The 27,841-nt window shown below is 28.5% G+C and overlaps 2 protein-coding genes across 2 annotated transcripts; one reads left to right on the top strand and one right to left on the bottom strand.

Annotated features, from left to right (window-relative positions):
- Window positions 1–21,283: 21,283 nt before the first annotated feature.
- Window positions 21,284–24,469, bottom strand: LOC106777024. The gene is made up of 5 exons (XM_014664522.2): window positions 23,987–24,469; window positions 23,796–23,873; window positions 22,675–22,756; window positions 22,173–22,315; window positions 21,284–21,660 (listed from the first exon to the last, which is right to left on the bottom strand). The coding sequence occupies exons 1-5, from the start codon at window positions 24,272–24,274 to the stop codon at window positions 21,460–21,462; spliced, it is 792 nt and encodes a 263-aa protein (XP_014520008.1). The 5' UTR covers window positions 24,275–24,469; the 3' UTR covers window positions 21,284–21,459.
- A 693-nt stretch (window positions 24,470–25,162) lies between these two features.
- Window positions 25,163–26,357, top strand: LOC106777437 (NDR1/HIN1-like protein 12). The gene has a single exon (XM_014665019.2). It carries the CDS (start codon window positions 25,382–25,384, stop codon window positions 26,066–26,068), a length of 687 nt encoding a protein of 228 aa, XP_014520505.1. The 5' UTR covers window positions 25,163–25,381; the 3' UTR covers window positions 26,069–26,357.
- Window positions 26,358–27,841: the final 1,484 nt, after the last annotated feature.

Raw genomic sequence — 27,841 nt, forward strand, 5'->3', positions numbered from 1 at the left:
AATTAATTTTTTTTTTTTAAAACACACAACAATGCCAGTACAGCCAAAATGTTACACCTCAGCAGATATTAGCCACCTGGCAGCTGTGCTGTTAAGAAAGTTAACGCCGTTAGCAAAAATGACTACTTTGAATGCAAAAGGTAGGACTTAAGTGAACTTTTGAAAAAAGGAGGGACCACTTTGAACAGTTTTTGCAAAAGGTAGGACTTAAGTGAACTTTTGAAAAAAGGAGGGACCACTTTGAACAAACCCTCCTAAAGGAGGGACCAAAATAGATATTAAACCTTAAATAATTATTCTAATTAAAAAAATCGTTTAAAGAAATAATTTTATTTTTTTTAAATATCAACACAAAAAATTCTCCATTATATATAATTTTCTTAAAAGTACATTCCTAATTCAATTATGAACTTTTACAACTTATAAAAGCTTTTTTTAATATATTTAACAATATATAAATTTTGAGTAATCATTTAAACATTTCACTTTGATTTTTCTTCCATAAAATTATAAATATTACATTCATCAAACGATCACTTTCAGACATAACTTTCTTCTTTGTTCTTCCTTTTCCTCGTTTTGTTTTTCCAAACTATTTTCATCCATACACTCTTAGCTCTCTTCTTTAAATGCACTTTATACACAAAAGTACTCGATGACTTTCTTCTCAAGAAACGTCATAGGTGAATTTTCGGTCTTGTTACAGATACTATATAATTTTATTAAAACTTAAAACATAAATGGAACAAAATGAGCTGTTTTTTTTTTTTTTAAATGCAATTGAGTTTCATAAATAAGATAGGAGAGAGAGTAATAAATGAGATAGAGATTCTGAAACACACATGAGGCAACAAGTTGATTGGTATATGATTCTTGTTGGTTGTTGTTATAGTTACACGTATGCATGTTTGAACCTTTTACGTATCTCTCTTCACAGCCACACTTGTTGCCTTATCCTCTGCATTTATTAAACCCACATAACCACACTGCTCAATTTCTTTGGTTGCAAAACAAGTGTGCGAAGAAGATCAGAAAAATGATCACACGGAGACATTTTCTCCTGAGAAATATATGCATATGCAGATGTTTCTTGAAGGCATAAATGAATAATCATCTCAAACATATATATATATCCATATTATTCTCTTCAACTCATGTTTTCTGCCAACAACTATACTGCTCAATATTTATTCACCTCTGCAATCACCCATATCTTCATGTCTCCCTCTTCTTTCGTGTCTTTCTATATATATATTTTTTGTTTTTGTTCCACAGTTTTTCCTTGAAGGGGAGATGCATGGTTGGTGTCAAATTAATCATCTTGGTTATTGTTGATATATATCACAGAAAAATGATAAATTTGGAGAATTTTTAAACTCATCTTTATTCATATGTACAGTTTGCTAACTTGCCTAGTTAGTACATTATGTACCGAATATATAAAAATACTTTCATGAATTCTAAGTTTTAAGGTTAAGAATATTAGAATAATTTTTATTTTTAAAACTATAAAAAACAAGAAACTCTTCAAATCCTTACTCACCTTTCTCATTGTTCTCTACTTTTTCTCTTTCATTTCTCTCACTCCAACATTTCATTTGTTACCCTTACCCTAACCCCAACTTTTAGAAACACTCTTCTAACAATAATTTACCTTCCTCACTTATCTAATTTGTTTATCTCTCATCTCTATACTCTCTCTCATCCACACACAAAAACTATTTCTACATGAGAAAGATATTTGTAACATTTTAGCAAGTAATAATAAAGTAAGACATAAATTGTTTCGTTTCAATCCTTCTTATAAAAAAGAAAGAAGGATTTCAGATTATTCAAAAAATAATCAAATCATATGTAAAGATCATTTTCATTTTACACATCCTGTTATTTTTCACGATACTACGATTTATTAGCAAAGAGGCGGAGAAATCGATTCATTATTCCATTTCAATCCCAATTATTTTAAGAACAAGACAAAACACTAATGTTAGCTTCCAGTATCTCGATTGAAATACCAGTCCATGGTATTCTTCATAGAAATAGTACTTTTGCTTATTTCGATGATCCTCACACCGAAGAAAGAACTCAGGTATTACTAAATATAGGACTATTGATATAAATTACATTTTTAAAAAAGAGGATTTTTTAATCAAGTATCCAAGAATTAAAGAATTGAAGACAAAATACCAAATTAAGGTAGATCAATTTTTTTTCATTCCCGAAGAAGTGTATATTTTACCATAATTTTCTTCCATAATGGTACAGAACAATAGTATCATTAAAGTAGATACACCAATCACTGTAAATATAAGAAGTCAAGTATGCGGGTTGGCTCAACAAATTGCGGTGTCGCAGGTTGTTGTGTGTGAGTGAGAGAGACTGTGGAGATGAAAGAGAAACAAATTAGATAAGTGAGGAAATGTAAATTAGGGTTTGACGGGTGTTTCTGATTTTTTCAGTTTGGACTACAGTATGGATGACAAATAAAATGTTGAAGTGAGAGAGATGAAAGAGAAATTGAAAGAAATGAGTGAGGTGGGTAAGAGTTTGGAGGTTTTTTTTTTTTAGTTTTGAAAATCAAAATTATTCAAATAAATATCCTTAACCTTAAAACTTAGAATCCAGATATTTTTGTCTACTAAAATCCGATATTTTGTCTACTAAAACCCGATACACGTTACTAAAATGTATCAATTAGAAAAACATACACAAATTAACATACACATATATATATATATATATATATATATATATATATATATATATATATATATATATATATATATATATATATATATATATATATAAAGATTTCCCGTGCATATTTTCCTTTTAATTTTATCTTAAGTATTCATTATTTTAAATTAAAATAATTATATTCATTATTTTATTGATTAGTATAGATTGAAAACCATTGTACGATATATACCTATGGTTCATTCGTTAATTTGTAAGTTCATTTTTATTTCACACCGTGCATTTAAGATTTAATAAATATTTCAATATTTGTTATGAAGAATTATGAAATTCTACATCAATTAAAAATAAAATAACCTTTTAAGTATAGATGGTATAAATTTCATCTTATATATTAATTTTGTAAATTTAAATTAGATTAAAATTTAATTTTTAATAGAGAAAGATGTGATTTATTATTAAGTAAAATATTCTTTGAGTATAAGAATTAAACGTTCGCTTAAAGCCATTTTTTTATTATTTATTTTTCAATTGTTTTCCTTTTGTTTAAATATTTTATTTTTCAATCAGCTAGGTATACTGGTTAAAGATATCCTGAAATTTAAGTCACAATTTTAAATGATTAAATTTGTAATATAAATTCTCACAATCATATATTTAATAATATTTATAGTTTTTTAATAAACTTTTGATATAAGATCAGTTTAATCAATATTCAATTTTGTTTAAATCTAATTACTAATCTATTTAAATTAATTAAATGATTAAATGTTATTGATCAGAACTTATTTTTTCCATAGACAATCAGTCATATTATTTTGATCTATATGTATATATGTATACAACTCATTAATAAGAAACATGTAAATATATAATACTTCCAATGAATATTTTCATTATGAATTAGGATTGGATGCATACTTCTTCTTTTTTTCTATTAATTTATTTTTTAATTATGTATTTATATGAGTTAGATGTGCTTTTAGAAAGATTTTAAGTTATCTTTTAGAATATAAACAAAAGTTCTATATTAAATAAAATGCAATGGGCCTATTTATATACAATTAACATATCTTTGTTAAAATGTGAAAAATTATATGTGTTGTTTTTTCTTACATTTGCATCAATGTAAACATTTTTTTATGGCAACAATGAATATGCAACTTCTTGAAATAACTTTATTAAAGAAATTTCACTATTTCATTAAATTTATTACTTTTTTGTTATAAAAATGGAATGGAAAAAAATAGTTTCATTAATAATTAAAAACATATTAATTATTTGAACCTTAAAAATAATAAAATGACAGTAATTATAAAACATAGTGAGTATTTGGTTCATTCTAACTAATGATAAAGTAGAATGAGAGGTTTATTTTAAGACATATTAAATTCATTTTACAAATAGGAATATCATTTATGACGAATATTTTTGGACGTCCCACGTCAATTAAAAATAAGATTAATTTATATTATATAAGTGAGATGGAACCTTTGTCTTAAAAATTGATTTTGTGAGATTAAATTAGACTTAAATCCACTTTATAATAAATACGTGCATTTCAATACTTTTAGGATGAAAAATACTTTGTCTAGTATCGTTTTAATTTAGTGTTGAAATATAAAATAAAGTTGTATGATTATCAACAAAATATACCGATTTCCTAATTATTTCCATCTTAATCACCTAAAAATAACAATAAAAGAAGTTTTCTGTCAATTTTAAAAGGTTGTTGTTATAATTTTAAGCTCCATTCAAAAATTTGTTAGCAACTTATTTTTATCATTTATAAATATTTTGCAGGTGTAAAAGAATAAAATATTCGTATTTATTGCAATAAACAGAAAATGTTTAAAAACTAACTAAAACGTGTGTATCTATTCGTATTTATTTGATATTTTTATATAAATTGTAATTTTTTATTGATAAATATATTTCGAGGATATTTATAATTTGAATTAATTTCAGATTCTTATTATATGTTATTGGTAAATAATTTTACTTTCAACCATAATATGTTTTCACGTAATGTTTTATTTTTAGTCTTATGGTATATGTTATAATATTTTATTAAAATATATAATAAAGAAAAAATAGCGTTATTTTAAATACACATGAGATATTTAAAACGAAATAAAATAGTCAAAAGATAGAGTGTAATAGAAAATATATAAAATAATATAATAAAATAAAATAAATTTGTGATTTATCAACATTGACTTACACAATTTTGAAATGGTAAAGTATACATTCTAAATAATGTAATTATTAATAAATGTATTTTAAATCAAAGTGAATTCAACAAAACCAATAAATTTTATTAAAATAAGCTTTAACTCTTAATTTTAGGTTTACATTAATAAGTAAATTTTTTAAACATAGTTCAATCTTTTAAAATTAATTTATAAAATAAGATTTGTATTAACTCATATTTTCGGATATAAACGTAAACATTAATAGATATTTTGATAGTAGGTAGAACAACATATCTAACAAACAAAAAACTTTGTTATGATAAATTTTAACACAACTCTAATAGAGTGCTATAAACTGAATGTTAAGTATAACTCAATCTTACAAAATTAATTTATAAAATAATATATGCATCCACTTATTTATTGCATACCTATTTTTAGTCGATATAAAATTTTTAATACACTCAAAACATATATGAGTGTAGGATAAGACAAATGAATAATTTGATAAATAATAACTTTAAAATCTTTTCAATAATTGTTTTCACTTTAAAATCTCATTATAATTATCTTTAAAAGGCTCTCGTGTTTAAATTAATGTTAATAAGAAATAGTAGGAAGTGAAACTAGATAGAATATGTGGCATGAGATTTTTTTTATCATCATCTCTTCATTGCTTAAATAATAGTAAATGATAAATAGTGTGAATGTAGAGACATTCTTGTGCATGGCCCTCAAATATGGATGATTCAATATTTTTTTTAAATCTTTTTAATAGACATACCACGTTTAAAAAAAAAAGAGTATTTAAAAAAATATTATAAGAAAAAAAGAGGAAAGGGGGTGCTTTTAGAAATAAAGATAGGTGTGGAGGTCAAATACTATTCACAAATTCCCTTTCTGAATGCTGGACTGGTTCCTTCATCATTTGTCTTCAAAATGTTAACAAACTATTGAAAAGGATTTTCGTCCCTTTTCGGCTGCGGTCCACATGTGCTTGGGCTGGTCTGATTATTTTTCCTTTTGGGCTCTGACCCACTTTTTGAAATTAGATATTTAAAATAAGAGTGTTGCTCCCTACACTTCTCCAAGTGGGACACCTCTTCATTATTTTAATTTATTTTAAAAATATTTTGCACCTCCTCATTATTTTCTTTTATTCCAAAAATACCCTACACCTTTCCACTATCCTTAACAATATTTCTCTTTCCCTCTCTACATTAATGAAGCATTTACATTATTTATTAATGGAATATTTACCTGACTCAAATTTAAACTTGTGATATATTTTCTTAAATAAGTTTGATTCAATCTTATTTTTCCTATTAAATATATTTTTTTCTTTTCAAATTACTTACTAAATCGTTAAATTTTGTTCTAAAAAAATGTTTATATATGTGTGTTTTTTTACATATAATAATATCTATAATTTTTAACATTATATTATGTTTTGACTTACCTACATGTTTGACTCAAATAACATGAATAAAATATTTAATTTATTAGATAAATAATATAAAAATATTATTAAATACTTAAAATATAAAAAAAAGTTATTTGTTAAAGGTTTAGAATTTATTTAATTCTTTCGTCACTAAAAAGTTAGTATATAATAATAATAATATATCATTAATTACTATTAATATTATTATGTTTATTATTCTGTATTTGCATCTAACTTTTGATTTTATAAAATGGAAATAGTGGAAGTACTGATATTGAAGTTGCCTTTGAATTTTATGCTAAAAATTATAGATATTATATGTAAAAAAAACACACACATATATAAACATTTTTCTAGAAATTTAGAAATTTTTTTTATCATTTATTAAGTAATTTGAAAAGAAAAAAATATATTCAACAACAAAAATTAGATTGAATCAAACTTATTTAAGAAAATATATCACAAGTTCAGATTTGAGTCATGTAAATGCTCTATTAATGAGCCATGTAAATGCTCCATTAATGTAGAGAGAGACAGAATAAGATGGTTAAGGATAATAGGGAGGTGTAGGGTATTTTTGGAATAAAAGAAAATAGTGGGGAGGTGTAGAATATTTTTGAAATAAATTAAAATAGTAGAGAGGTACATGTCCCACTTGAGGAGGTAGAGAGAGCAACACCCTTAAAATAAACACTTATAACTTCAACCATTCCTAAATTAAAATAAACACTCTAGATTTGGCTTTTTTTTTTTTTTCGTAATCATATAAAGTAAATATTAAATTCTCTTGATAACTTGTTATATCTAAATCGCACATTCAAGTTCTATTATCAGAGTTAGATTTTGTTCTCCATTTAGGTTTAAACTTAATTACATTCAATGTTTAATGCTTTAGGAACCCTAAACATCAATTAAGTCTTTAATTGTAAAAATGTGTTAAGCCATCCAATTTTTCTCAAGCCCATGGACTATAGAAGTGCGTGCAATGCTCCCAAAAAGCATGGCTACAAATTATTATTTTTATTCAATTTAAGCTTTTAAGTGTACTATACATAACTAAGGATGACAACGGGTCAGGTCAGGCACAAATAGTGTGATATCCAAATCCGACCCGCACATAAAAAACTGTATCCATATCAGTTCTGTTATCCGTCAGATACCCGCATAAAAAAAATTCATGAATTTTTTCTAACCCGCAGATACCCATTTCAACCCATAAATTTTTTTAAAAATTAATAATTTATGACTGTTAAAAAATATTAAAATTAAATTGAAAAAACATATAATTTTCTCAAATAAAATTGGGTTAATGTATTTTTTCTTCAAAATGGGCAGATCCAATTTTTTTTTTTTAGGTTTTTTTCCATAACCTTCAAGATGGGTCAAGCCTAAACCCTTCTTTAGGGTTTCTTCTACTGGAACGGATCGACAAATGTACCGAGTCACACAAGTAATATAAAATGGTAAGACTAAGTATCGTATTCTAGAAGACTCTCGGCGCTAGACAATCGTGTGATAGCAAGATTAATTAAGACTTAAAAATAAAAAGAGATCATTGGTTTCAAATGCAAAAGTAGAAAATTAAATATGGGTGCAATTGGGTCAATAACATAGTAGCACATAGATTAACAGATGTTGTTTAATATGAGATGAATATGTTGTTGGGGTTAGATTTCACCAAGTTCCCTCTCATGTATGTAAAAATTCTTCTTTATGCATTAATGTTAACGTCACCCACTAAATTACCTAAATCCGATCCCTTGGCGAATAAGCATGTCCCAAATTACCAGTTCATGCAATTCCTAGCATCTCTAGTAATAAGATGTGATCAAGAGCTCAAAGATGACCAAGACTCATACCTTCATCCCTGAACAATATTACTATTGGGAGTAATTTAACAAGAACCTGAATTGTAAGGAACCTTCCGGCACTCATGCAATTCATAAATCATGCTAGTGACCTTGTAAACTCATGCAATTCATAAATCATGTTAGTTAAACACAACAAGCATTGAAACAAATGAATTACTCTAACAATTAATGAAAAAGCATATATAATTAAGAATCAATTCAAATACATGAGAGTTTACAAGGTTACGTCATCCCCTAACAACAAATAGAGTTTAGTTCCCCATAGACATGGATGAACTATATGAACAATGGAAGAGAATCAGACAGAGAAACCCTAATAATTGGGGAAAGAATGTGTTGTTATGTTGCTCTCTGCCAAAGATACAAAACCCAGAGATCTAGGATACTTTAAATAGAGTCAGAACAAGGGTGAAAACATGGCCTGGTCCAATAGAGTCGAAATAGAGCAAAAATTGGGCCTGATCCATGAAACCCGAAGCTCGGACGCCCAAAGGGGGTGCCCGGGCGATGGACGATCCTCATGTAGGGCTTGGGCCTTTAATTAGTCATAAAATCATTGAAATCAACCTCAACTCTCTCATTCACACAACTTAGTGCAAAAGCATGAGTCAAAGCAAGTTTCTAAGTGAAAAATGGTGTTTTGAGTATCGAAATCACATCACAGATAATAGTATTTTCAACCGTTATCATCTTCCTCAAAGTAGTTAGGGTTTCTTCCTTAGAGCAATAGTGTTTTTCCTCTTTTCCTCCCCCCATCTTTTGCGGCGGTATAGGGGAAGTCCCTTTAAAACCAACTACTTCTTCCCTATGAAACGAGCTCGAACAATACCCCCCACACCGCAGGTTGTCAAATCTTTTTCCCTTTGAAAGACGAAACAGAAGCGGAAAGAGGAAGGAAGCTTCACGAATCCCGAGGGCAGTCGCTGGGATCCAAGAACAAGCTGAAGTCAATGTAGATCATCACCAGGGAGAGCGCCAACACACTCTGTGCACACATCCTCGAGGTAGGCAGCGACTACGATGTGTTTGACAGCGTCGCCGGTTACGTATAGCGGCGACAACATGTGATCTGTATTTTGAACGGTAGCGGCACCATAACGAATGTGACCCTGCGGCAGGTGGTGGGTGGGAGTGTGGTGCGAGAGTTGACCGCGACGGGACCAATGATTGTGATCGCATCGTCGTTCACCAACTTACCTTTAGAAGAAGAAGAGGAACAAGTTCAGATATCTGATGGATGGGTGGGTGTGTGACCCTTCGAAATTGAGATTTAGGGTTTAAAGAGTGAGACAAAATACAACAGCTTAGAAAATAATTTAAAATACAAAAGATAAAAGTACAATTTCATTTTCATACGGTAGCGAAGATCCACGGATACAGATAGTGTGATATCCGAATCTGACCCGTTAACAAACGAGTATTAAAATACTCGCTACCCGTTATTTGCGGGTACCACTTACACGCAAATACTAAATATCCGTAACATATTTTATCTGTGAGTACCTACGGGTACAAATTTTTGTGCCATCCTTATGCATAACCCAATCCCAAAATCCCATTGAAACAATTTGACTTATATTTGTCATTTCTTTAATTATTCCCGAATTTAAAAATTACTTAAAAATTTTACTTTATTCATTAGATCACCACCTAATAAACTTTTCCATTCATCTTATATTTATTATTTTATTCTTCGTTTCTTTTACAAATATAAATTTTTAATGCCTATATTATCTTTAAGTAAGTTATTAAATGGTGGATGAAATGTCAAAAGATCATTTCTCTATTTAAGAAGAGTAAAATTTGTTTATAAAATGAGCGTGGTTAAGTTTTTTAAAAATATTGGTATATGAAATAGATTTGGCCCTATTTGCAAAAAATAGCTATATAGTAATGAAGAAAACCACATAAACTTTTTTTTATTTAAAAGTGGATCATAATTTAATAAAAAAATTATTTGTCTGGAAATATGTATACAACATATATTTATTGTAGATATACTTATAAACGAATACAAAATTCATTTTATAAATTAAATTTGTAAATTTGAATTAGACTTAGGTCAATCTCTTTATATAATATCATATTATTCTAATAATATTTATTATCTATTTAATTTGTTATATTGTCAAACCAATATAAAATCATTTATAAATATTTAATTTTATATTCAAGATATTTACAAAATCTTATAAATGATTTTTATAAAACTAAATTATACTTAAAATTCATTTCTCAAAAATCCCCATGATGAGTATATTAAATTGATTTTGATATATTCACATATTTAACTAACAGTAGCCGCAATCTGAACATAGGAGAAAAGATAAAGATGGAAAGGAAAAAACGAAAGCAATTAATGTAAACATTCGATTTGATCCTATGATGTCTGATAGGATTTATGTGAGGAAGAATTGAATATTAAAAGGAAAAGTGTCACTTTCGAGTGTGATAATTAAGAAGGGAAAAAAAAAGTTGTGATGTAGTAAAGTGGTGGTGTGGTTTGTACTAGGTGTGGGCTTGTGGCCCAAATTGAATGATAAGATATTGACGTGTGTATTGTTTGGTGGGTACCAAATAAAGGAAGAGATCAAATATATATTAGTTTATTCTTCAAATATCAACATCATAAGCTATCTCCTTTCCAATGCTCCACTACAACACCTTCACAACATTCTATATAAATGTTATTCTAAATTATTTTTGCCACTATCTTTTCAAGATTTATATCCATCATTAGCTGTCTTTTATCACAAAATTATTTTTATCTTATGAGATAATTATTAGTTGTGTCAATAGTTTTGACCAATTTCATGTCGAATGATAATCCGATTTTTTTTTTTTTTTTACTTTAAGAAATAAATGAATAATATCGAATTGTATGATGTAGGAAGATGAGAAAAATGTTATAGTTCATGAAATTATTTCTTGTTTTGTACTGAAAAGAGACGAATAATATAAAAGTAAGTGATAAATATAGCATAACAAGTAATGTCATGAAATTTTTTTTGAAGAAAAGTGTACAAACATAAGAAAAAATATTATTATTTTTTATTCAATAACGATATATACGAACTAAACTCTCAACTATATTCAATCTAAGATGAAAAAGTTGTTTTAACAAATTTTTTTTTACAATTTTTTGACAACGTATAATGATAGATTGTGATTGGTCCGTTTCAAAAATTCTTTTAAAAATAAATTTAACTGATCAATAAAATGGTGATAAGTGTTCTGTTGTTTAAAAATTATTAAAAAATATTGTTAAAATATCAGCGATAAATTGTTTTAAGAGAAAAAAATTATAAATGTGAACTAATATGATGAAAATAATCAAAATACATTAAGTGAATAAATATAAGAAAAATATAAAGAGTTTTTTAAAAGAATTTAACAACAATTAAAACCTGAACTAAATTTATAAAATTTAGTACTGCTTTCTGTGAGAACCTGAAAAATAAGCTTAAGACCATTGTGCCTTATTATTTGTGGCAGCCAGACCCATAAGCTTAGAATGCCTCAGCCATAGAGGGAAGCCCTTCTTTTCCAAAAGTCAAAGTGTTCATTTGCTACTTTCCCCTTCTCTCTAAACAGAAACCCTTTTTCCCTAAATAACTGCTCTGTCTTCTCTCTAAGATATCCAAACACTGAACCGTTTAATTTTTAGTTTGAAGGTGCCTAAACGTTCACAACGGCAAGGACTTCAATTTGAACCGAACAATTTCCTGTTCCGACCGATAACTCCCCTTTTCCCCTTCTTTTTCGCTATTCTAGAACCTAGGGCCTACAACTTTGCTAGGTTCATGTGCCTTGTACGTTTTCCTTCCATTCTCTGTCCATTCGAGCTTTGAGAGCTATGTTCTATCACCGATTTGGTGATTTGTAGGTTNTGTAAGTTCAGCGCGGTGTGGGTACGGTCCTAGGACGTTCTTGACCAGTTTACTATTAAGCTTTCTAGGTAAGGGAAACTACTTATACTTTTATTTTATTTGTTGCGAAGTGACTGTTTGAGAAATCTGAATTGCTATATTTTGGTTCTACACATCCCGTTTGGTAAGAACTGATGAATCTGTTTTGAGTGATTATGCATGTTGAATTAAATATGTGATATATTGTGAGCATGTGTTGTTACTGTCCTTAAGTGTTTAACTTAGTATGCGCTGAATTTGATTGAAATGATGATCCTGGGAATGATTCCTGTTTATATATTGATTGTGATGTGCTCTGAAAGAATTTGATGAATCTGGTTGTTGGAATAAGTTGGAGTGATACTGATCTGATGGGAAAAATGGGTTGAGTGTAGCCTCAGATTCTGTGAGAAAGGATGTATAACTTTGGAAATCAGGAAACTAAAAATAATAGACTAGATATATAACCAACAAAGAAATTGAGTTGTGTTGGATTGAAAAAAAAGATAGAAAGAAATATTATAAGTTATTTTGAGGTAATATATATATATATATATATATATATATATATATATATATATATATATATATATATATATATATATATATATATACACGTAGCATAATATATATATACACACGTAACATATTATATATACTGTAACATAATATTAATATATAGGTATTTATAAAATATACGTAACATATATAAATTCTATTAATATTATATAACAATACGTATGTTATTATATTTTATTAATATAATATAGTTTTATATATAATAATAGGTTTGTTATAATATAATATTATAATATGAATGTTGGTGTAATATAAATTAAAAATGTTTGTGCAGTGGTCTAATATAAAATTTATAATAGAAGTATGGTTTAATATAACTATTATAATATAACTTAAGGAAACATGGTTTTATATGTGTACAAGGTTTAGGCATTGTAAATAAATTATAAAAGATTATGGTATTGATTAACTTAAATTAAATTAGGGAGTAGTTATTTTTATAATTTGTGATGAGTGAATAATGTATATATTGTAAAGATTGTGTATATGTTAATTGTGNCAAAAGTATATGATTACAAAGTGATGAAAGTACGATCCAAGTGNTAAACTAAGTTCCATCTGTGTAGAATCTCTCGCTGAGATTCTTAGTGTTTTAAAATGAAAGTAGGGGCTCAGCCTTGGGAGTCATTCTNACGCTTCAATGGTCAATCAAACTCACTTAGAGAGGTTGAACCATGTGGTGAGAAGTAGCAGGAGGTCCTTAGTCTTGGGGGCTCCCAGTATGTCTCAAGGTGCAGAACGGACTAACCTCGTGAGTGTGGCAGGGTGGGGAACCCAAATTTCATAAGTCACCACGGGTGCAAGACTCGCCATAGCCCGACTATCATTTTAAAGTCCGGACGAGTCAAGTCTAGAAAATAACATGCTTAGGTTGTGTTTAATAAACTGTTTGATTTAAGTTATTTATTGTATGTTATATACTTGATGTGATGCATGTTTTTTTTGTATAATTAGCTCACCTTTGCATTTTCTTATCTGTGTTTGTGCCATGTCTACTTGCTTGTTGTGTGTGCTTTCCTGTTGCAATGATCATCCACTTGGATGTGAGCAGAGGAAGGAGAGGTTTCACTNGAGCATGTCTTGGAGGAAAATGAAGATGTTGCAGCTTAGACTCACTAGAATTTCTTAGTTATATTATGTCATTTTGAGATACTATGTTTTGTCTTTAAAATTTTTAAATTCTTAGCTATTTTGATGGATGACTGTAATCTGATTTCTCTAAATGCATTTCTGACTACTTTCCAGTATTATGATTGATGATATCTTATTATATATATTTGTTATATATTTGAGACGTCACACTTTCTATTTAAAATTCTAAACTAATAAATTTTTTGAATCTTTTTCATATATATATATATATATATATTAAACTTTTTAATTCATATATAATGTGAAAATTACACCCACGTTTAGATTTTTATATTATAATAAACATTGAAATATGATAGAATATTTAAAAAGAAAAAGATGAGATTTAAAGTTGGATTAGACAGATGAAAAGATGAAAGATGATAGATTATTAAGTTTCGTCTGAAACAACATATGAGAAACTTTGAAGGTAGAAGATCCATAATTGATGAAAGTAAAAAATAATGAGAAAGGAGTGAAGAAATAAAGAAGAGTCATGGTGGTGGAGCTTCATGTCCCACCCCAGGGCTATGTCCTGGACTTGTAGGACGAAAGGCATCACCACTCTTTTCATCGTTTATGGCATACCAAGAATGAAGGGAAGGAGGTTGAGGACTCCTCAAGAAGACTCTAGGAAGATCTGGTGGTGCTGGATGCACTGATACACCAAAGTTATGTTGCAGCAGAACAATAAGGAAGACAAGAGAGGTTAAAAACATGGTTTTCTCTGCCATCACTGATCGATGATGGCTGTCATCTGTGAGAGCTAGGGCTATTTAACATTACTGCTACGGTCCCACGTGCATTCATGGTCTTCAAGAACCCTTTTAAATATTCATCAAATTGCATAAATAGAAAGAAGTGAACATTGGAATATTTTCCAGATCAAGCAAGTTCAGACTGCATTCTTGACTACTCTCATACATTTTTTCTCACCACCATTCATTCCTATTATTTTAAATTCATCGTGATTAGACAACACTATCAATATATATACCTGCCTTTAATTATATATTATATACATTATATATTGATCTAGAAGGATTTTTCTGCAATATATATACACACTGAGGTTATAAGTTTTATAAGGAAAATGGTTCTTCCACTAAGTATATTATCAGAATTGGTTGATACAGACATATCCTCCATTGTCTCATATGATTCTCCATTGTCACTTTGACGCTCCATTTTTGGTTCATCATACTTACTCAATTTGGATCATTATATATGGAGTTTATTCTTAAATAAATATTGTCAATGCTGAAGAAAAACCGTATTCTTCTCTCAACATGAGACTAAAAATTTCACATTATTATTAAATTCATTCTAGTCATCAGTCAAGAAAAAAAGAATAATCTGATAGCCAACAATAACATTAGTTTTTTTTTTCTTACTTTGATAATAATAAAGATGAAATCTAGCAATAATATCGTGTTTTTCACTATAGACTAAGTTATTTTTGTTTAATTGTCTATAGTAATATATGAAGTGATAGATTTTGATCAATAATTTAAAAAAAAAAAAGAAATTAATATGCTTAAAATTTATAAATATTATCATATCTTAATTTATAATTTTGAAAAAAATATAATTATTAAAAGGAAAACACATGAGAAATAATTCATAGTTAAAAACATTTTACAAAAAAAATCAAATAATTAATAATATTTTATTTTATGTTCTTAAAAAGAATTTTTATATAATAAAATAATTTGAAAAAAAAAATAAAACCACTTAAATTAGTTAAACTATAATAGTTTTAAAAATACAACATATAACTATTTAAATGCAAAAAAGTAACTTTTCTTTACAAGAAACAATAACAATTCATATTATAAAACTAATATTTTATCGTCAAATGAGATAGGAGAGACTTAACATTATTTTTTTCTTCAAAATTGAAATAAAATAAATAAAAAAAGTAAAAACAATGATGTATTTTATTTATTGATTATTCTAATTCAATTTTATAAAATTAAATTTTAAATTTTATTAAACATCGTAAAATCAATTTCTAAAATGAAATTTACAATTATATATGTTATATATTGATTTTATTTTTAGTTAATGTAAATTAAAATATATATTTAAAATATTATATATATATACACACACGATAACAACCACATATGATAACAACATAATAAAATAACTAACAATCATATAAGAGTAATGAAGTAGAGTATAATAAAAAAAATTGTATTTTTACTATAAAAAAAGACAACAAAGAGATTAGAAAATAATATATCTTAAATTTTTATATATTAGAAATTTACAAGAACAAATGGGAAGTGGGTCGGTAAACCTAGGAAGAAGAAGAAGAAGGCGTGAGATTCCAATAGTAATATAATATTATTGAAACGAAATTGAGAATGTGACAAAGTATTTTATAGTACGGAAAGGAAAATGATATTTTAACACAATTTTTTTGACATTATTTTGATATTAAAATGTGGTTGAATAATTTCAAATTAAAAAAACAAACTTTAATTTTTCTCTTCTAAATATACTCTTATTTCAATTTTTTTAATTTAATATCGTCTAATCATATTTTGACACATGTGCAGTATCAAAACGGTGTCATGTTGTTAAAATATTATTTTCCTTCATAGTACGTTTACATTTGGCAATGTTTCCATCGTATCTATGAAGGAATGAAAAAGACAAAACCCACCTCGCAGATTTTTCATAATAAAACACACAACACTACTGCCACTCAACGTCAATATCCTCGCAACTTGCAAGTTATTATACTTTTTTACATTACATGTATTTTTATGGGAGACAATAATCATTCAATCAATCAAATTCTTATAAATAATATTTTTAAACATCTTTAACAAAATTATACTTTTAACCTTTTATTAAATTTAATTTCCATGTAAATTGATCTTCATGTTGCTAAGTTAACTTCCAATGATTTTTATAATTATATTACCTCCGTTAAAGAAACTTTATGGATATAAAATATCTCTGTTTATATATTAAAATATATTTATTTGATAGAATTTAGACTTTCTTTTTCTCTCTTTTTATTCTTTTTGTTTTCTTTCTTTTCTATTCATTTACCTTATTTGTGGTAATTACTAAATAAGGATATAAATAGAAAAAAAAATAATGATATTTTGTTTCTTTTTTTTCACTTAATGAAATTTTAAAAGAAGTTATTCCGTTTCAAATAGAGCTGTTAAAATGGGTAACTCGACCCGACCCACCACGGATTGGTCACGTAATGAGTCAATCCAACCCAACTCATTTATTAATGAATCAGAAAAATTCGAATCCAGCCTGACCCACCACTGGTTGGTGGGTAAACAGATTGACTCACTGGCTCATTTAATTACAATTTTTTTAAATAAAAAAATTAAAAACATTTTATAATTCAAATCTAAACAAATTTCACTTCTAAAGGTGTTTAATTAATTTTGAAAATAGGAAACTTAAACAATTTTTTCTAGCAAAAAAAAAATTATAAATATCTTTTCATAAAATTAAAATTAAATTTTAATAAAATAAAATTAGGTAGTGGGTTGGTGGGTTAACTCGGCCTATCACGGTTCAATTCGCATGAACCGGGTTGAAATCTGACCCGCATAAAAAATATAATTTTTTCAAACCCAATTTGATCCAAATCCAATCTGATCCGAACCTGTAATTGACCGGGTTGACTGACTAGTTATAACCCATTTTAACCGTTCTAGTTTCATACATGTTTCACCTAGCTTTCTATTATTCTAGTTAAGCCAATTTCGGTTGGCAAACTATGAAAAAAATTAACTTTAATAATATTGAATGATTTATGGGTGAATTTTAAAATAAATACTCCCCCTTTCCATTTTGTATGTTTATAAATTTAAATTAAATATAAATATTGTTAATGTCGTATTTCTTTACTTCACTTTCTTATTTCATGAAGTTCATTACATCATTTTTTGTCCTCGTTTATTATATCAACCTTTTATAATAAATATTTATATTCAAATATCTCATAGCATACATATTCTATTCTATCACGATCTCTTAACAACTTACAATAAAATTTTATTGGATTAAAAACTTAATAAAACAAGTTTTCATTAAGTTTAAGTTTATTATACTCATCAAGCTATAATAGTCAATAATTTAAAATATAATGGTAAAGAAAAAGAAAGATAATTATATATACATTAATAGAAAATATATACTACAAGAAAATTACTAAATGATTATTAATTTTATAAACCAAAACTAATTATCACTAATTTAGATATTAATTTATAAACTAAAAATATTGGTATCTAAAATATTTTTTATTATAAATAAAAAACTATTGATTTGTGAATTAAATTTTAAATTGATCTTTAACATTAATTACTTTGTTTAGACATCAAGTAATTAGTTTCTAAATTTTTATTCTTATAAATATTATTTTAAATATCAATAATTTTTAATTTATACATTGATATCTAAATTAATTAAATAAATGTAACACTGAAAACTGAAGTGAAGATGAAACTCATGAGGAGGAAGTTCTTCAATATAACCTTATTTCATTATACTTTCTTCTCTTCTTCAAAATTGCTTTTTCTAAAGTTATGTATTTCTAATACATATAGTTGCTCAGAAATGTTATTTAAACTCAAATGACCAGTTCAACTTTTAGTTCGACTAAAGAATCATGTTGATTGAGTTAACTTTACTTCTTCCACATTTTTTCATAGTCTACAAATTGAATAAATTAAAATAGAGGTAATCTTAGTGCATTAATATCACTGTTTTCTTTATTTTGATGTTTTTTTACGGTCACATTTATTCTCGTAATCTATCTTTTTCACCAAATTTAGTAAAAAATATTTTATAAATATCATACCAGTGAATAAAAAATTTGATTAACTTTTTTCTGTAATTAAAAAATCTAAATAAAGTTAAAAATATTTTATAAAAAGATAAAATAAATGAATATTGTTTGGGATGTGAGTCTGAAATCATAGTCAAAACACTAACTTTAGTTTTAGGTTACAAGGTTCTCCTAAATCTTTATTGTTCATTTTTCAAACCGAATAAATGCGGCGAAAGATACTTTAATTTTCAAGTTAGTAATATGATTCAGTTAGTATAATAAAATTTTAAATTCGCAATAAATACAATTATTTATCTTTTTATATGAGATTCGTATTTTATAAGTTTTGAGATAGATTTATAATTAGCTTAAACTTAATCTGATCAATAACGAGTCAGTGTACTTTATCTGTAAACTTAATTATTAGAGATGATTAAATATTTAGATAGCTAATCGACCAGTATTTTAATTGACTGTTTGTTAGAATAGCCTGAACTAGAACATTTTGACATCCATCAATTATAAAGCTTAACGATATCGGTAACACTACTAAACAATCATACGATACAATAGTTAAAGAAGATTTACAAAAATACATTTAATTAGTCATTTAACACACCACATAATGTGTATGAAATTCAAATCGAAGCATATAAAAAGAAACAAAAGAAAGATATCACCAGTTATAACTTATTATACAATAAAAAAAGCTGTAAGAATTCTGATAGGATATTCTGTATGATGATGTCTTTGAGAAGATTAAACTAAGTGAGATGGTAATGGTGGTAATCAGTGGGTGCAGTTGGGTAGAGAAAAAGAAACATAAAAATAGAACATATAGACAAAAAGTTTACTGCATACTTGTATAATTTATTTGCATATAGAATAAGTGGTACATGTTTTTCCATTTTTTGACCGAAAAATGATATTTTAACACCATTTTTTAACACTGCACACGTGTCAAGATGTGGTTGGACGATTTTAAATTAAAAAAAAAACTTTAGTTTTTTTCTTCTAAATATATTCTTATCTAAGTTTTTTTAATTTGAAATTGTCCAACCATATTTTGACACGTGTGTAGTGTCAAAATAATATAAAAAAATAATGTTAAAATATCATTTTCCTTTTCCTTTTTTACCTAAAGCAAACACGAACTTCTCGGCAAATTTTGTCCCATCTACTTTTGCACCGTTCAAACTTCTATTCATTATCATCATAATATCTTTGTGTTCCCTATCACATCTTGTGTTATATTTCCCACTTGCTCTTTATTTTCCCTCAATCTTAATGCCCTTTTCCTAATCTTTTATTTTATAACAACTTGTTAGTGTCACAAATATACTGCACTTTCATATTCCTCAACAACAAAATGTTTCACTCTTTGTACTCAAAAAGAAAATACAAAAAAGTTCAGTTATATACCAATCAGCTATTACTTCAATTATTAACAAAATATTTATAAAAAATCTAGTTTTTTAAGGTTTAGTAGCTTTTATCATATTTTAGGATGTTAGTTTCAATTTTACCCAACTTTTAACAAATCAAATGTAATATTTTGTCTTAAAATGTATAATGACAACATTATTATAGTGATATGTATTGTTAGTTATTTGTATTAGCTATCACTTCTATCGAAAAAGTAATTTTAATTGATTCCATGACTCATTTCCACATTATAATAACAAATTAAACTTTTGAGAATACAAATTTACAGATAAACTCTTTCATTTTGATCTATATATTTTACATTTTTATTTTCACTAACACAAAATAAGCTTATTATGTCATGCAATTTACGTACAATTAGCGAATGTCATACGTGAAAAATTTATAAAGGAAAAAGTTTCTTTAACAACTTCTTTTTGACAACGTATATTTATGATTTATTCGTTTCAAATATTTTTTTAAACATAAATTTAAATAAACTAATAAAATAATGACACGTGTCCTGTTATAAAAAAATTATTAAAAAAGAAATCTAAGATTCAAAATTTACCTCTAAGTTTCATAGGTCAAATGTAAAATTGATCTTTTTTTGTCGGACTTAAATTTACGTATGATAGGTAGGGGTCAGATATAAATTTACGTTTGAGCAAAGGGATTAAACGTATATCTACAATAAAAAAAAATCATCTATTACATGCTTCATTATCAACTGAATAACATTTAAACCCTACATGTATCCATAAATAGCCACAAATATTTAAAGAATTATATTATACATTTTTAAAATAAAATTTAAATAAAATTATAAAACAAAATATAAAATACAATATTAATTAAATTAAAATTTAATTTTGATTAAATTAAAACTAATAGAATATAAATTAATTTAAATTTTAATTTCACTGGACGTGTTTATAAAAGTGTATTAAAATTAAAATATCTATATAAGTATCAAGTATGTGATACAAATTTTATCTCCAAATATTTTTACTATTTCTAAGAAATGGTGTGTCTCCCAATTATTTTTTGTTGGAGAGCCATCACAAACTTAATTATAACTTAACATTATAGTATATTCTAAATCTATTGTAGATTACTTGCATTTGGCACCTTTCTAATCTGCCAAGTCACTTTGTTATAACACAAGTTTCCAACTTGAGTTTACATTTTCTTTTTCACTTTAAACCCAAATAAGGAAGAGAAAGGAAACCTCGAAAATACTTAAAATGGGGTGATTGGTTAAGAGGTACAAGACAATTGCATATTCATTGTAATATATACACAGCAAAAGCAAGTGAAAGGTACATTTATTCTTCTCTTTATCACTGCTTGTGTTCCTTACTTTATATGTATGTGAACATCATTTTGCCTAATTCAGCTTAGACAGCAAAAAGAGGCAACTAGAAGAAAGGAGAACAGAAACACAGAAGCATAGCAGATCCACAGGAGTTTGTATGGAAGCTTTCTTACTTTTGTCAAACAATCCAATCAGAAGCAGCATCACTATCACGTGACCAAGCTTCGTTTTCAGTTCATCCACAGTTTTTATATTCAGCCATTTTGGTCGTTCCTGAAAAGGAAAAGCAACACACAGTAACAAACATCAACAGACACTTACTCAGAAAAACAAAATCCTCAGCCAATGAAGTGACACATCGACACAAAAGCCTGCAATCTCTTGTACATGTTATTATACAAAAAGTAAAATACATTAAGCTTCTCAAAGTTAAAACCGACAGATTTAAACCGATTTATACAAAAGTTCTCATCTAGTTTTTCAAAAGTTTATCTTATCACAACCTAAATCATGTTCCCTGTTCATGTCTACTTTTTGGTTGGCTCTCTTTTGGTAAAGAGTGATTAAACCAATGACCCAGATATCATATTAGAAGTGAATTTTAAACCTAATTCAATCTTACCAAATCGGTTTATAAGATTAGATTTTCATTCACTTATATACTATAAATTGACCTTATCTCTAATGGACGTGAAACTTCTCGTGATAGTTAAATTGAGTAGTTATTATGCTTTGCTCACATAAGGACATATCTACTTAGATAAGCATAATGTCCCAAAGCTAACCTTTAGAGTGAACAAACCAAAGAGACTTGATCTGTCAGAAGGTTTTTGATCTGGAAGAGAGCTTGCACTGCCAAGATTACTGACAAAGAGCTCATAGAGACCCATTCCAAAGACCAGCATCACAGTTCCTAAAAGATACACATCTACATGAACAATAAAGCAAAAGTCAGAAACAAGAACAACACATAGCAGATATAAGAAATCCCCATAGAACAACAAAATCCATACTTTACAAAAGAACAGAGAGAATAGATTGAAAGAAATCTACAACAGTACATTACCACTCTACATACCTTTTATAAAGCTAAAAAATGCTTAATTTATATTTTACGAAAATGCCCTTGTGGAATTTTATAAATTTAATTTTATTCATGATAGGGACTAATGCCATTTATCATCAATGACTGTGAAAACGAAGAATATGCTATATAATTAAGATATAACTAGAAAAGAAGAACCCAATTGGAAAAGCTTATTGGAGGTTAAATTTAGAGGTACTCACCGATAGCTTCTATTAGTGTTTGGATTACTTTACTGCGGTTTACAAAGTATTCCATAAACGACGAGGTAACAAATACGCAGCCCTGTGTATTAAAAGGTCAATTGAAAAAATTATGCAGTAAACAAGAATTTTTCAGAGATAGCATAATAATTCTGATGTTGCTCAATTACTATAAATTGATTCCATTATTAAGCAATGAAAAAAAATCCGTTAAAGCTTATTGATGTTCAATTAGCTCAAACTTTTTTCAAAATTGAAAGGAATTATTTGGAAAAAGGCAAAATATCTCTGCTAGAAAGTTAGAGTTAGCCACACATATAAGATATATATGGGATAAAAGACACCTTTAAACTTAAACTAATAAGGAAAATCCAGTTTAGAATTGTCTCAGTTTAATTACTATATCTAGTAATTTATTCTACTAAATGTGAAATTTCTTACATTGTCAAACCCTATTAAGAACAAACATCTATAGCGACTTTCATTCTATCAATAAATAAACCAATTATTACTACTTAAGTTAAATGAAGGAGCATGCTCCTACCCAAAAGTAAGTTTGAATCTCATGTTAAGAAAAAATAAGAAGGTTGATCCACAAGTCCATTGTCTTATGGATAGGAGATAGTATATTAGTTTCTTATATAGGTTGAATCATAGCTCGATGTAGGACTGTTGATGAACTGTCAGAGATACATGCTTTGGTATGTAGCACTGTTGGGACATTTCTAATGGCACTGTTTGCAGTGGTTATGTTAGACTTGGTGTCTGAATCTGACTAATTGATGTTTATCAGAATAAAGCTGTTTATCAGAAGTAATTGAATGTCACATCCATAATTTTCAGAGCACAGCATACTTTGAAGTTATTGCGGTACATTCCATCATTAACAAGCTTTGAAGAAGCGATACACCAAAAATTGATGGCAAAAGAAAAATATAACTATCAAATACATTAACAAAATTAAGAAATACAAAGTTGCAATATATTGAGTCAGTAACAGGGTCATAATTTTCTCTAGCTAGTATGGATTAAAATGGTGACAATAGTTTTGGTGAATTAGAGCAGATGCAAAGGACCTCCATAACAATGAGAAAGTAAACAAGAATGTATAAAAATCATACCTTGATAAAACAAAGAAATGATCCCATTAAAGACCCAAAAACTCCCAGAATAGCCATAAAGCGGCACCTATAAATCACCTACAGAATCAATAATAAAAAAAACAGAACAATCAAGAACCATACGTAGAAACATTCCAACAGCCCAAAATTGCAACAAAGAAGAAGAAAACCCTGGAAAACATAACCTTCACCTTCTCAATGCCTTCCTCTAAGGCCTCCAACTTCTCCGACTGTTCCTGAGTGAGCACAGAATCATATCCAGACTTGGAAGCAACATGCGGCGGCGAAGAAGGATTCGCCGCAGAAGAAGAAACTGCGGATCCCGAGTTGCTGCAGACGCCAACGGGGATCCTTAGGCTTTGGTACCCAAACAAAAAGACCCTTCTAATTCCATTTGAGGTGAATATGGAATTTTGGGTGCGGATTAAAGGTGGTGAAGTTGGTGAGGGTGGTCGCACCAATGCCTGCGACAGTTTCATAGTCCGAGGAAGAAGTGAAGCAGTTAATGGCTAAGCGGAGTGAAGAAGTTGAGGAAAGTTGAGATGAGAGTGTGCTGTGTTATATCTGTGAGCCACAAAATTATGGAGTTGTACGTACAGTGAATCTTGCGTTGTGCCACTGGTCAGAACGTGAGAATGAGAGTGAGATTGGGAGTTTCACGGCACGAACCTATCTGCTACACCTGGAACCATAAGAATCTCCACGGACCTACAACCTTGGAAACTCGGAATTTACCCCGTACACGTGTTTCTTTACTAACGTTGGTCACCGCCGCCAAAATCAAGATATGCTTTTGAATAAGTGATCAATTTCTTAAAAGTAATTACAACTAACTGTGTTAAACATGTTTTTATACACTTTTCAATCATGGTATCTCATATCATATCAGATAAAGGAAACATCTAAAATTGGATATTACGTGGCAGCCTGTGACTCATTTGGGCCGTCCATGAAGTCATGAGAAATGAGGCCCAGGTCCAACATTTAGTTCCTTCAATAAATTATTTGACATATGTGAAATAAAAATAGTAAAAGGTAACAATGAGTATATTCGAACAGGAAAAAGTACTAATTGATAACTTCCTCGTCCAACTGCAAAGCCATTCCTGATTAAAGCTTCAAAGGCAGGAAATCTGCAACGAAAGAGGAAGTGTGACTCGGTATTTGGCATGCAAGTTTGGTATTTTTACTTTTTTGTACAATACTATATATATTTGAAAACCATCCTTCATCACTTTTTCCAATCAAGGTTAAGAAAGAAGCGTAAGAAAAAAAAGTGTAAAAACAATTTTACTACTGACTTTACAGAAAGATTACAGACCAAGATACGTTGTTGGAGCGTAGGAAAATATAAAAACCAAACCACATGAGTTAGAATAAGGTGGTAGGAGAGAAATGCTTTAAAGCTAGGAAAGGAAGATACCAAAACCTTCCCACGAATTAGAGATAAAGAACCAGTTTTTTGTGTAGTTCCCTACCTGACCAAGCTTTTGCCAACCCCAACTCCTCCTTCTCAAACCAAACATAAAACTCACAAATAACCCCACATGGGTTGATTTTTGGCTTCCATTGATCAACCTACCTAAATGCCGTCGTCCCACCGCGACCATGGCCAGGCGGCCGAGTACCAGAACCAGAACCAGAACCAGCACCACCCCCACCACTACAGAAGAAAATTGGTAAACACTCATCATGACCGCAACACACACCCTTTGATCTGGCTGGCGGCAATTCTCTGCACGATCATAGCCATAGGTGTTGTAGTAGCAGGCATAGTGGTTTTCGTGGGTTATATGGTGATCCACCCGAGAATCCCTGTGATAAGCGTCACCAAAGCTCACCTTGACCTTCTAAGCAACGACTACGCTGGTCTTCTCCAAACTCAACTCACCATCATCGTGGTGGCCCAGAACGGGAACGCCAGGGCCCATGCAACATTCTCCGACATAAACTTCAACCTCAGCTACCAGGGCCAGCCGATAGCAAGGATGGTTGCCGAAACCTTTGATGTTCCCAGGAACAGCTCCAAGACTCTGAACTACGTTGTTCGGTCTGCTTCCATCCCCTTGACACCTGACCAGATGGAGGAAGTGGATGAGTCATGGAAGCGTGACGTGATAGGGTTTGACTTGAAAGGAAGCGCGAGAACAAGGTGGAGAGTAGGAGCCTTAGGTTCAGTTAAGTTCTGGAGCAACTTGGAGTGTGAACTCAAGTTTCGCCCTTCCAATGGGAGTTACATTAAGCACTCACGCTGCACCTCTGAGTCCAAATGATTCTCAGTTCATTTTTCCTTCTCTGTAAACACAAATTTCCACAAAACAAAAACCAAACTCTTCCTTCTCTTTCTGCATATTTTCCCCCACATAGATTTTTACGGATAATAAAATTCAGTATCTTTTAGATTCGTTGCTTTTGCAGGAGATATTTCAATCTGCTATAGCGATCTGACTCTGCATTCGACACTCTTTTTAGGAAGCTTCTCGCTTTAATGGTATATAGTGAATAATCAATATTCTTCGTCTTTGTATCGAACAAGTTATGTTCAATTTAGTTATTCACCCCCAAAAGACTAAATGGTTAACTTATCAAACAGTTTGTCTTCTACAACATTCATTGTTCTTCCTTTTTGTTGAATGGGATTTTGTCTGTGGCTGCCAACAATAGAAAACTACAAATTTTATAAATGAACCAAATTGAAAGGAGAAAACTATTTGAATTAGGTATTCTCAAATAAAAATAAGATATACAAATTATTTATCAAAAAAAAAAAAATTAGGGATTTTGTACAATGAAAGAGATCTTCATCAGGAGAAAATGGAAGGGGAAAAAAATCGCATTATTGTTTCGTTCAGTGTTTCAAATCATTTTACCAAAATTTAAATATATTATAATTACTTAATGGTTTATGATAACTGAAATTTATATTTAATGAGATAATGTGATTAGTTTATGGGTTACCTTTAGTAGAATTTCATAAGATCTAACGGAATCGATTTTGCTAAGAGAATAGCTTATTTCTGCACCGAAACAGAGAAAGAACTAAAAGAAACCAGAAAACAGGGACAGTTGTGATTGTTTCAACAAGACACGTCACGTGACTCCGAATCTAGAAACTGATGTAACCATCTTCAATTGGGTGGTCATTTGAGACCCTAAATTTTCTCCTACTACCAACTTACACCTCAAAATTATGATTTTATCATAACATTTTATTTATATTTATTTTTAGGCTTAATACCGCTTTTGTCTTTAGTTTGAGAGGTTTTATTCAATATGGTAGCAACGTTAGAAAATTGACATAATAACGAAAAAGGAGTCAATTGAACCGTTTTTTCAAAAAATGAGATCAATTATTACTAAAAAAAAATGAGACCATATTGAACAAATCCTCCCAAATTAAGGATGTATTAAGCCTTATTTTTATTATATTTATATAATATTATATTATTAAAATTTGGTGTGGACGTAAAATTAAAAATAATATATTTTAAATCACTAAAAAAAACATTTTAAACTTAATATATAAACAAAATAAAAAATAACAAAATTTATTAAAAAAGAAGTTAAACACACAGATCTAATTGAGAGTGGATCTAAGTTGACAAATATACTCTTTTATCAACTAAAAATAAATGCTTAACAAAATTATCAATTTATCTTTACTTATAATTTTGAATTTTGAGAACTATTCTTTTATTTGAATTTTCTTCTATTTCAAATCTTAATAACTATTTCATTCACCAAAATACTTAATCACCGTTATTATATCATTCATAAATAATAACATTATTATTAATATTAACATAATTGCAACATTTATTTTAATACTTATTTTAAACTTTACATATTTAATAATAAAACAAATATAGATGTAAACAAACCTATCAAAACACAATAGATATACCTTTGTAGAACCATCTCACAATTCATCTGCTTCACCCTCATTTCTTGCTGAAATAACTAAAAATACGTCTCTCTAAGCTCACACCATTTAGGTGATTATTGTAAGAAAAACAACACACACACACAAGACAAATGCAAGGGTA

This window comes from Vigna radiata, chromosome 11 (assembly GCF_000741045.1).
Source record: "Vigna radiata var. radiata cultivar VC1973A chromosome 11, Vradiata_ver6, whole genome shotgun sequence".
Taxonomy (NCBI): Eukaryota; Viridiplantae; Streptophyta; class Magnoliopsida; order Fabales; family Fabaceae; genus Vigna; species Vigna radiata.